This window comes from Rhopilema esculentum, unplaced genomic scaffold, assembly GCF_057945365.1.
Source record: "Rhopilema esculentum isolate cy_ngs unplaced genomic scaffold, ASM5794536v1 HiC_scaffold_23, whole genome shotgun sequence".
Lineage (NCBI taxonomy): Eukaryota > Metazoa > Cnidaria > Scyphozoa > Rhizostomeae > Rhizostomatidae > Rhopilema > Rhopilema esculentum.
Genome location: NW_028300834.1, coordinates 508895 through 521111, shown reverse-complemented (window position 1 = coordinate 521111; position 12217 = coordinate 508895). Strand labels below are relative to the sequence as shown.

Genomic DNA, 12217 nt, shown 5'->3' with positions numbered 1-12217 from the left:
TTGGAACCAAAGAAGAAGAAGTTAGATAAATATGTTGTATAAGAAATAACTATAAACAGGTCCTTGTGAAACGATATACAGGCAATACATAACCAGAAACCAGATGAAACAGTTTCAAATCCAACAGCTCAAATTCTTCCGTCTTTCGATATATTTTTTGCGGATAAACGTCAAGTTAAGATTCGTCGTGCCAAAAAATTTTCGGTCACCTAGTTCTTAGATCTAAAATAGGACATGCTAGCATCATGACCCGGAATCTCTGAATCAATATATTCAGATAAAAGAAAAATAAAGACTAAACATCAGTATCAAAGGTTTATTTTCTGAATGGCTAGAGCAACAGGTTTATGCCGCATCACCTTCCATTTAAAATTTTGTTATATTCATCTGCCATCTTAGACAAAATTGTCTGGACAAACTACAATTTTTGAGAATGCAAGTAAAAATTGTTACACGAATAACTTCAGCAGCCCGACACCCCATCCATTGAAATCAAAATTGGAGCTGTAACCACGATCCTAAGAGCAATTCAAACAGTTTCAACATTAAAATGGAGGTGCTATGGGTAATATTCTTCTCTTTTTTGATAAAGTGTGATGTTTATTTAAAAGAAACCAACTATTTATCCTGGATTGTAGAAATTAGTCTCGCCCTCGTGTCGATGTGGAGATGATAGCGCAAGAAAATGTCATGCAACGTGAACTGAACGCATTGCTAAACAGCCCTGTACATATTACAGAGGCCCCGCATTTACATTCAACCTTCATTTGTAACTGTATTTTAAGGGCGAATTGAGAAAGCAAAATATTGTGAAGCGAACTGAAACACCTCCTTAACAGCCAGGGTAGGAAGATTCTCCTAAGGAATTAGTTGAAGATACAGTTGCGTATTCAACCAAGCACATTTATAATCTTGTTATCGTATTGATTGATGTTATCGTAAAAATATCGATTGATTTTCGATACTCTTTTTAAAAGCCGAACATTTTGTCAAATTAAATCCATTTTATTGTTTTTCTGCTGTAGCTAATGTGTTTGTACATAGAGAGAACAACTTAACGTGCCGCACATCTCACCAATTTAAAGTTGTCAGGAAGGGGCATACGATCCTTTGTTCCTAGGTAATTACTAGACCTACAAACAGAGTTGTCATGATCATTTAGCTTAATTGTGAATGTAGACAAATTCGATAATTCATCGTCCTAAGCAAGGTTACTCTTCGTCTTTTGTGTTCGTGCATGACACTTGTCAATATTTGCCATCTCTGTGTCAAGCTGGCATTGTATTCTGCACCCACTAAGAGCAAAACAATCTGACACAGCCTGGTGTACACAGACGTTAGTTACTACAAGCAAGAAAATAAGCTTCAAATTCGTAAAACTTTAGGCATTCTAAGCTTAGAGGTCGATTTGTTTACGATATCTTGCTTGCTTGCTTAGAGCTGCCTTGGACAAGATTGGTGACGCAGTGCTAAATTGATTTTAAGTACCTGCCTATATACATCTACAGATATCTCTTCTCTGGATGAGCAATACGATCGCTGGCTTTGCACAATCGCCTGAACAGACTACTTCAAGGTAAAGTTACAAGCTTTGTTTTTCTACTGTTCTGATCAGTTATGAAATAGCCAATCTTCCCTTTAAGAGATTCTCTCATAAAGACATAACGAAATCATCAGACTAGCAATGATCATGTGACTCAATGCAAAGCCAATTTTTACCTGCAATTTGATTCATTTCCCTACGTCTGGACATTCTAAAACAACATCAATATGGGGGTTTTTCCTTTTACAGTTAATATCAGACTTTCATCACAATTTTCAGTCATTCTGTTATCAACTCTACTTCAGAACTTGCATACTAAACATAATTATGTGCAGACGTGACTGAACATAAGACATGAGAATTTTCATTTCAACCAATAAAGAATTACAATCAACGAAAAAGTAAAACTAATGAAATCTAGTGGGTAAAATAATGTAAAACTAATGGATGAAAGAACAAAAAATTATTTGAATTGGAGTGGAATGCCTATATTGAACAAAAACAAGTGATCAAATTGAATCTTTTATAAATAAACCAAATGGTTAGGAAGGGATCTAATAGTAGATCTAATTCATATACCCCACCCGACAGTAATATATTTGCTTCTTATCTTTTAGCAGCATAATACCTCGATGCTTGAAACTTTTCTATTTTCATTCATGTGTTTTTCAATTGGAATTTCTCAAGTTTCAATTCTATTAAAGATTGCCTAAATAGCTCTTAGCGCCAATGGAGAAATGCTAAAAAGATCCTTTGCGACTTGTAAATATTCATCGACAATTTTTGAAAATCCATATGATATTGGATGATATTTGGAAAAAAGTCTTGTTGCATTACTTTTTCAGTTGCCTTTACAGTTACTGGCAGCAAACTAATTAATAATAACTTGAGCTTGGATACGAGGTATGGTATGGAGATGCCATTCAAAGCTGATTTGTTGCCAGCGAAGGCAATCTGAAAGAAAAGCAACCTCATAGGAGAAGTCACATTAGATTTTCAAATATATTCATCAAGTATTATTTGACACCTAATGAAGGCTCGTTATCGAGATTGTAAGATGGAGAACATGATTTTTTAAAGCGAAATGGTTGGAAGCCATCTATAACGAGCTGCATATGAAATTGTGTTCAGGTATACCTAACCTAAGCTGCATTTTGTACATGAATATATCTAAAAGATTGCCCTTGAAATTTTCTTAATAACAGTAAGCACAAAAACGCGTTTTCATGTTTATCATAAGCGTTTATCTAAGCCAAAAATTTAATATCACCTTGGCAACACGTTATGTTATGATCATGGCGAATGCAAAAATTCCTGACAGCTGTGCACGTTGTTTGTGTAAGCTTATAAAAGATTATGAAGGCTATGTAAATAAGCCATTGGAGTTGGGTTAGTGACAATTTTTCATAGAGAAAGGCAATTTTTACCGACTTTGTGGCTGAGGGAGGCCCGCCTTCGATGTGGCTGATAGAATTTTTAGTGACTTGCCTCCTCTCGAAGTGCAATTTCCCTCCCCTGTTCTTATTTCATTTGACTCCCCGAGGCTCTGATACCTAGGGTAGCCCCCTGAATACTGTATATGTTTAAGAGGGAACTATGACACTCAATTCTCCATTCTAAAGGAATGCCTGTCTCAAATTAGATGCAACAGTGAGCGCTTAGCCATACAGTGATAGTTAACTTTCAGGCCCTAGCATAGATCTACATTGAAAAGACACATGAATCAATTCGGTTGCTGTTCTTTGGTAAAAATTACACCTACCGAACTCTAGAAATTGCAGTTTGGATTAGCAGTTCATTTTCTATTATTGTAAAGGGAGTTGAAAAATTGAAGTGGAAAAGAAAATCATTGTAAGAAGTATAAAACCTGTTGTTTTGTGCACCCCGTGAGTATGGTGTTTTTCAAGTCAGCTTTGTAACCATGCCTTTGCGTCCTAATAGATAATCCTTAACATAAAGTCAAAGTGCGTGTGGCTAGCAAACAAAGCTAAAACTTGGTATGATGTGGAGAAATTTAAAAGATTTCTACTACGATACAGGTTTGAAAACGAAGGCAATTACTATGCAAATAATGTTCAATTTCTGGCTAAAGAAAGCCAATCGAAGTTTTGTCATGGCTGAATCCAAAGACTACTAGAAATTATTGGTCGCTAAACTAAAAATCCGTAAGAAAAGATCACTCTAAAAATGTGGTAGGTCTTATTTTAGAAAAGGTCTTATTTTTAGTCTATTACACATATAATTAAAATGAAAATTGATACGATTGTGTTACACCTTAGTCATGGTTGTACTTTGTGTATTTTGACAACTATCTTTTGACATTATTCACATTTCTGTTTACTTATTTAACATTTTGTAATAACGATGAGTAGTATTTTCTTCAAGAATTAGAATAATATAGATAGCAATTTTCAATAGATATTTTTATAAGAATATTGTTTGAATGAATATTCAGGCTAAAAATCATCCAGTTTTTAAGAATATCATAAGCATGTTACGCGATGTTCAAAGCAGAGAATCGGAGAACTGACATAATTCTTTTTATCTGAAGGAACTACTTAGTAATGAAGCACCAAAGTTGCAATCCAGCAATCAATTATCGACTTCAAAAAGCGTGGTTTTTATTCAAGAATGGGCGATGTTCCCCTAAAACCATATCAGATTTGTAAAATTAGAATACTTTAAGAATTCATCCAGGCTCAAAATGAAATTTTCTTAAGAATTTTCAGTCTGGATAAATTTTATAGTATGCATACAAAAGCCTCTCAGAGAAGTCAGTACCACTAAGTAACATAAATCGGGGTTTTTATAACAGCTTAGAGAGAGCAGAGAGGAGCTGTTACTGTTACTAAAAACAAAAAACAATGCAGTTCGGCCATGGTTTCAATTAAATTCTCCCGTCTTGTCGGTTCGATTTTAAAATGAAAGAGTAATTTGAAAAACTTGCTGATTGTGGGAATGTTAGTCTTTCCAGAGGAAAGAAAATTTGCGCTACCTTGGTAACATCCCATGCCAGTGGTGATAGGAAATTAAATTCATAAGTAACATAGTTCATAGGTGAAAGCTTTACTAAGTTGCCTTCACGACCAGCGAATTCAATGTGAATCACTCAATGTCTGTGAAGGAATGAATTCTAAAGATCTCTTTCAATATTGCAAAGTCTTTGTTGTCCTCTCTAAACAATGGAGCAAAGAAACTGATACTGTTTAGTCAAAGCACAAAAAAACAAAGAGTCGGAGCTCAATGGCTTGCATACCAGTCGAGCCGTATCAATTTCATTAAAATAACTAAAACTAACACAATTACGGGCTGGCAACACAGTAAGAGTGGGACGTTGGATTTATACAAATCAGGCGTTGTGTCAGCCCACAGCAACTGCACACACAGTTTATCGTTCTGGTCAGCAGTTAGTACATATATTACTGAAAACTAGTATGTCTATGGTTTCCAGCTTTAAATTTTTACTTCATTCCGTGACTCAGGTATGTTTCTTACATAGGAATGAAGCAACAAAGTTGCGATGGAGGATCAAAGGAACTACTTGCTAGCAGTCGAGCCTTGAACAGATTGTATACAAGATGCCTTAATTGAATGGACTAACTCATGCACTGAAACTATCCAACGATTTTCAAATTTTATTGCACCAAAATGAAACATCCGGCATCAAATATCGACTTCTTTGTCCATACGCCATACAATGTATATACTTTGAAACAAATTCCTTCAACAATTTCAATATTGCAACTGAAAGCAAGAATAGAGTTACGAGCTGGGATCCCTGTAGAGCACCAGCTGCTCAATCTAAGCGGTACTTGCCTTGATGATAACAGCTTGATCTCAGAAACTGGAATCAAGAAAGGCAGCGTTGTACGGCTACTTTTTGCCTCAAAGATTGTTGAAAAACTTTTCGAGATGACAAATATCGAAGATATCGTTGGCTTACTAAATGCAGGTGTGCAAGTTATCGACCTTTCTGAGGCAGTTAGTTTTAATGATCGAAATCGTGTGATTTCATGGAACAAAAATGCTATGCAGAGAGCATTTCTTGCTGTATGTGTGGCCTGTTTTAATGGCAGCTTAGATCTGCTGGATAGTTTGCTGAAATATTGTGCATTAGACTTGAATCAGGTAAGAAAATCTTTTTCGTTAGTTGTCATTCAGCTATAACAATTCTCAATAAGCCTCAAGTGCAAATTTTTGTTACAGGTATGTATAGCTTCTGTATACAAAGCACATATATGAACATAAACAAAGCACAAAGTTGTTCACCACTGTAAGCTGTCCGTGCAATGGAAAATATGCTGACAAAGTCTTTGTCTGCAAGGAAGACACCTGGGGAAAAGTTCTTTTCAGCTATCATGAGGCATCCGTTATTGGGATGTATCAAGGACTAATAGCTGAGTGATCATATTTTAATGAAATCTTCATGAATCATTTAGTAGCATGCAGTGTAGTCATTCTTCTTCAGGCTCTAGATATACCTCTTATAGACCAAAAATGCCAAGAAAATATGAAAGGATATTCAAATGTTTCGCAAATTTGTATTTTGTTTCTGATTAAAGAGGAAATAATCTTGTCCAAAATATTTTAAAGACATCATTAATTTTTCTAAAGACCTGAGCCTCGGTCAATGTGATGTCCGCAGCTGTTAATCTATCAAGGATATGACAATGATCTCTGGGCTTTTTTACAGGTGACTGCTTGGGGAAGGTCAGCCTTGCATTTTGCAGCAGCAAGGGGATCCATTGGATGTGTATGCCTGCTTTTAGACCGTGGAATCGATGCTTGTATACAGGATATGGACGAAAGAACAGCTCAGGACATTGCATCTGAGCTTGGCCATATTCACTGCAAACGTAGGATTTGGCTGTACAGATGGAACATTAAGCCTACGTTGAGGAAGGATAAGAAAAGGTGAGGTGTACGAACAGCGAACCACACTCACGTGTGGTGAGTACAATATCACGAGCTGCCTCTAAACACAGTATTGATATATTTTCTTTCTATCACAAGTGATCACGAGTTAAATAGAAACGATTCTCGTTCAATGGGGTTAGGACTTCCAACCTTTATTTGATAGTTTATCTTATGGATGAGTTCATCTTTCTAAACGAAGGGCTACATATCGTTAAAACAGTACTGTAAAAAGAGGGCTAAAGCATTTGCTAGTCAACGCACCCTTTCTAAACGCCCCTATCGAAAGAACAACTTTGAATGGTTATTTTTTTCCAAAAAGAAAAAAAAAGCGAGAAAAGATCTCTCTATCCGTTCTCCACAGAAAATTAAGATACACTCCCCTTTTTATTTAGAGGCAGCAGTAGAAAAATTTTCATTCACACATATTCACGAGAGTTCTAGCACATTTTGCATCAGTAACTCAACTTGTTTTCCGACTTTTTCAAAGACCATTGCAGTAAAACTAAATGGGAAAATGGCCCTTAGCAAAATGTTTGGTGGCATCATAGCAGATTAATATAGATGCAAAGCTAACGGAATTTTAGCAATAACGTAACAATACAACAACACCCATGCCTTTTCAGGAGACAAGACCAAGATGAAGATGTCAGATTCCCCATTCTTGGAGCAAGAACACCGTTGACACCAAACGAGATTTCGTATGTGGAAGACAGTCGCGTTTATGAGGTAAGTGTTGACAGTAGATTTTGAATAAATAGTAATGAAGCACATCAAACTGTAGAGACGAAGTACCGTTACTAAAAAGGATTGTTAATGGTCATTTGTATGAGCAGAACCTTTTGGGAGAACTCAAGGAAAACCCAGAAACTCGTTTAAAGGGATGAAGCATTTGCAAAAGTGCGAGGGCTACTCAGTGGTTAGGGTCGCTGAATACGGATTCGTTGTTTGAGCCCCTGATATGACCAAATTTTCACTCATCAGAGTGAGGAGAACAGCCAGCTCTCTGTATTTCCAGGCGTCGGAATCACGAGGTGTGGCCACATCCAGAGGAAAGACCAGGATACCGCTCAATAAGCACAGCTTCTCGATGTTCTAAAACTGCCCTTTGGATGCTGGGTAGCAAGTACAAATAAAAATACTTCCTAACCTCTGCCCTCACTCTTTTTAGTCCGCCCTAATAAACAAATAATTTTGTCGATATGCCTGCTTAACCGTTGCAATCTACAGCAATACACAGCGACCACAGAGCATATTACGTATTTGGGGAGGTATATGGTTAGGGGGCTGAACAAGCTAAAGGTTTAAAGCAGGGCGGTTTTTATATGTGTTTAACTTAGTATTTTTGGGTTTTCGACTTTTGAGTACATGTTTGGAATTATTTTGGACTAAGCCCCCCTCCAGCTCCCATTTTTGAAGTCCCTGTCAAAACAAGATAGGTTACAGGGATGATCCTATCTCTATAGAATAGATGATGCTTGTAAAAAACATATCAAGCGTAAACAATAAATACAATAGAGGAGATAAACGCCATTGAAATTTCTTATTATAAAAAAACCAGATTTGAATAGATGTACCATTGATAAACCACCGACTTCATTGTGGTATCGTATGAAAATTGTTTCACAGACAGTAAATAGTCTGATTTCAAACAGTTTCTCCCGTTTTAATGGAAGCAATCTAGAAATGTTGTTTTGCCGAGCATCCATTCCTGCTGATCATCAGTTACACTAGGTATGGTACGTTATTTTCAGTTATATTACTGCTTTGTGAAACGTCACTTTGGTAAATTATGGGCCTAAATAAACAAAGCTTGTATCTCCACGGAATTCCTTGTTAGTTCAGCGAAGTACGCATTTCATACACAACAAGAAAAGCCTCTGTAGAATCGACTTCCTTTCCGTGCCAGAGTGATGCCATTTACTTTTTATACTTTTGATCTTTTATCATTACATCAAATACACAATTCCCTGCGTTTTGAGATTGTTTCGTCATCCCAAAAATGCGTAAAACAAAACAAAAAACGGTTAGTGACGTAGTTTGACCTTCCAGACTAGAGGAAGTTTGAGGGTCATCAAGAGTAAATTTCCCGACGATGGCATTAGATAGAGTAAGATTTAGGTGCTAATTCACCTACCGACACGTTTTTTTATCGATCAATAAAGGATTTCATGGACCAACTGAAGATTTGCCTACAAACTTTTGAAGAATTGAGTAGGACAACAATCCCTACATCCCCTGCTAGCTACGCCCCTCGATACAGTAATTCCTCTTAAAATAGTTTTTTCTCTCAAAGCGATATTCCTTGCATAAAAGCCCCATGAAATTTTCATAAAATGCCCACGACCTGTCAAACTACTTGTGACACAAAGGGAAATCAGTTTTTTTGCTAAAATATATTTCCTTCTCTTTCTATATTACTCCACCGCGGTCACAGTCCATACAGGATACAGTTACCAAAAAAATAGACTTGAGGGTGTTTAGCTAGGACGTGAACCTTAAAATTAAAAATATATCTTCAAGCGAGTTATGAATTGACGTTTAAGTGGCTGAAAATATGATTTCCCAACAAAGTCTGACAAAGTAGCAAAATTTCCGAATTATTCTATCCTAAAATCCGATACGGACGGAGGTAAGAAAGGCTAGACGGACGAAAAAATAGAATCTTGTAAATTTAGGAGATTATAGCTCCGTGTCCCCTAGCCATTGCGTCCATGGTGGAGAGTTGCCTTCCGCTTTCTCTTTCTCACTCTCTTTCTCGCCTTTTTCTTCTCTCCCTCCCTCACGCCCTCCCTCCGTCTCTCCCCCCTCCGTCTCTCCCTCCTTCCGTCTCTCCCTCCCTCCTTCTCGCCCTCCCTCCCTTTCTCGCCCGCACTCTATTTATTCATCGCTTTTTTCTTCCCATTTCTTCTCTGAATTCCTTCCTCTATATCTCTTTTTCCTTCTAAAGGTGTTTACAAAATACCTTGACGACAACACGGACCCTAAACTATCATAAAAGTGAGCTACGATTCTCTGTTTTTTGTTCTCCTCAGTTGAAACGCTCCACTTCTATATTACAGGACACAAGAGAACTTCCCAGGGTTCTTTCAAGGAAGTCAGTGAATACTTTTGCAAGAGCATCTATTACAAGCTTGGAGTCCATTCCCCAAAACACAGCCCCTGCATCATCTATTGTTGAAACCACAAGAGAGCAATCGCCTCAACTTGAGCTGCATCACATGGAAAGCTCCAATTCAATAGATTCGATTGCCAACGATGAAAACCAGACTAAGGAGGAGACTGACTGGGAGAATAAAGATGAGCTCCACCTTCTGAAACGGCTGGCTGAGAAGTATGGCTACACTATCGTTGACAACAGAAAAGGAAGCAGGCTAGGACAAAACCAGAAAACAGACAGTGTCGATAGTGCTGTCAGAGCTCAAAAATCTAAATCTATGCTTGAAAGAGATGACAAAATACAGCAGCAAGTTAATCATAGCACTGACCATAGTGAAAGAAAAGAGGGTGAAACGAATAGGTAACGAGAATATGCATCATCGGCTTCTTGAAGGGTATCACAAGCATGGGGTTTGACTTTCTCCTTAAATAGGCCCCCAAGCTGGATTACCCCAGGTTTTCAAACAAACCCACTGCCCAGTAAACAGCCCTCCATTCTAAATTTTAAAATATGCTACATTACATAGCACAGAAACCACATTTTACATTTGTTCTTGCTTATTCTGTTTCATCATAGTCAATTGCTTTTTCAATTGACTTTGGTTGCATTGACTTCTATCCATAATTGCTTTTCTCTGACTGTTAATTTCCCAAAATCATATGAAGCTTAACTACCAAACTACGTCACAAGCCCAGACCCCTTAATGATTTTCGCGCTTCGGTAATTATTTCAAAATTGACAGCTGAGAAATTAGAACGTTTTCTTGATGCCTTAAAGATGAGATACATAAGCGAAGTAAAATTTATTGCTTTAACTTTATGGGTGAGCCTTTCATCTAAACAGGGAGAACAAACTCCTGTATCAATTTGTAAGAACCAAAACTTGACGAATAACTTAATTTGAAGTTGGAACTGCATTTTGAAAGGCATTAAATCCGTTTCTAAAGAAAAATTGCAATCTTTTCAAGTAAAGACATTCAAAGCTCGTTCTTTTCTACCTTTACCTCTCTCCTATTTTTCTTCGTCTTTATTCATTTTCAATTGATTATGATATCTTAATAACTAAAAAGTGGAAACATTATTTTCATGAAGTTCTTGTCTTCCAGAGTCAACAAACGTGCCAGCATCATCAAGAAAATTTCGTTACTTGAGAAAAAGAAAGAAGGAAATAATGGCCTTTCTGTGGCAGCTTTAAATAAAACTGAGGTTGATAAAAATGAATCTGAAATGCACAAGAGCGAGCTTGAGAAACAGAGGGTAGGTGGTTCAACTGAACAGTCGAGAGAGGAAGCTGTGCTTTCTTTTTCTTCAAAATCGAGTTTTAAAACACAAGAAATTAATAAAGACAAACCCAGAATATCTGAAACTGGTAAGATAAAAGCAGAAAGTGAGACAAAAAAACCACCATTTGAAAAAACAGGAAAAGAGGAACGGCATAGTAACGAAAACAGCGAGACACGAATAGGTCGAGTTGAACTAAACACGGGTAATGACGAAGCAAAACGAGATTCCAAATCGACGTTTGAGCGATGGTTGGAGCGAAAGTCTGCACAAAAACGAGAATCTTCTGCAAAAGAAACCAGCCAAGGAAATGAAAGCGAAAAGCGACGGGACATGTGCGACCAGGCATTTAAGAAATGGCTGCAATTGAAAAAAGTAAGATACCGGAGCGCTTCTGTGTCGCCTAGGCCGAGTTTTCAAGAAAGCAGGCGGGAAATCAAACGGCCAAAAAGTGGCCTAAGTTTCGAAACGTGGATGAAAGGAAAAGGAAAAGTACAGCCTAGATCATCGAGTATGAGTGAAACAACAACACATTTGCCTGTGAAAAGAGCATACAGCTCAGGAATAACTTACTCTGAATGGATCGATTCAAAACGAAGCCAGTTTAAACAGAGCTTGGGAAATGCGGAGGAGGAAAATAGCAACGCAGCGGCATCTCCGAACAGAGTAAGATTAAACGGTATAACATTTGAGAACTGGGTTGAAGCGAAAACTGAGCAATTTCAAATTGAACGTGTAGAAAAGGACACTGAAAAAATGCGGTTAGAATATGAGAAAGAAATGGAGTATGAAAGAAAACTGAAAAATTCGAATGTTAAGACTTTCGAGGACTGGTTGTTCGAAAAGGAGTTCGAAGATCGTATCCGGAAAACTAAGGAAAAGAAAGCAAAGAGAAAGAGTCGTAAAAATAAGACAAAATATGAAGAAGATTCGAATTTAGTATATAATATGTGGTTAATGAACAAACATATAAGTGAAATGGAAAAAGAAGAAGAAGATTTAATTGCTCTTCGTGAAGAATGGGAGCGAAAAAAGAAAATGCAGCTGAAAATTGGAACAGAAATGGAAAAAGCTGAAGCAATATAATAAATCCCTGTGACTAGTGGTTGGAGGGTAAAGATGGCTGGGGTTGTGGGGGTAGTCCCCCAACTCAACTGCTGCAGTGAGGGCTATGTGATTGCTTCTTTCAAAAAGTGGTAGAGTAGTTTATTAAATAGCGAGAACGGCAAATGTATATCGACTTGTCCATATTTGGCTACTCTTATATTTCCCCAGTATACAAAAATGAAAAAACTTAAGATATAATGTAAATAAACCTAA

The 12217-nt window shown here is 37.2% G+C and overlaps 1 protein-coding gene across 3 annotated transcripts; it reads left to right on the top strand.

Moving 5' to 3' along the window:
* Positions 1-1281: 1281 nt before the first annotated feature.
* Positions 1282-12063, top strand: LOC135690826 (uncharacterized). 3 transcript variants are annotated; one of them, XM_065208502.2, is made up of 7 exons: positions 1282-1576; positions 3583-3735; positions 5043-5671; positions 6237-6457; positions 7084-7186; positions 9520-9977; positions 10723-12063. In XM_065208502.2, the coding sequence occupies exons 3-7, from the start codon at positions 5192-5194 to the stop codon at positions 11981-11983; spliced, it is 2523 nt and encodes an 840-aa protein (XP_065064574.2). In that variant the 5' UTR covers positions 1282-1576; positions 3583-3735; positions 5043-5191; the 3' UTR covers positions 11984-12063. The 3 variants fall into 3 exon arrangements, with proteins under 3 accessions (XP_065064574.2, XP_065064571.2, XP_065064570.2); XM_065208499.2 differs by lacking the exon at positions 3583-3735; XM_065208498.2 differs by lacking the exon at positions 1282-1576 and having other exon boundaries at positions 1590-3735.
* The last annotated feature ends 154 nt before the right edge of the window (positions 12064-12217 follow it).

Excerpts from the sequence above, each read along its gene's own strand:
- LOC135690826 (XM_065208499.2), top strand. The coding sequence starts at position 5,192 with ATGAAACATCCGGCATCAAATATCGACTTCTTTGTCCATACGCCATAC. Across the intron at positions 6,458-7,083 it reads TTGAGGAAGGATAAGAAAAG|GAGACAAGACCAAGATGAAG; the intron begins GTGAGGTGTACG and ends ATGCCTTTTCAG. Across the intron at positions 9,978-10,722 it reads AAAGAGGGTGAAACGAATAG|AGTCAACAAACGTGCCAGCA; the intron begins GTAACGAGAATA and ends CTTGTCTTCCAG.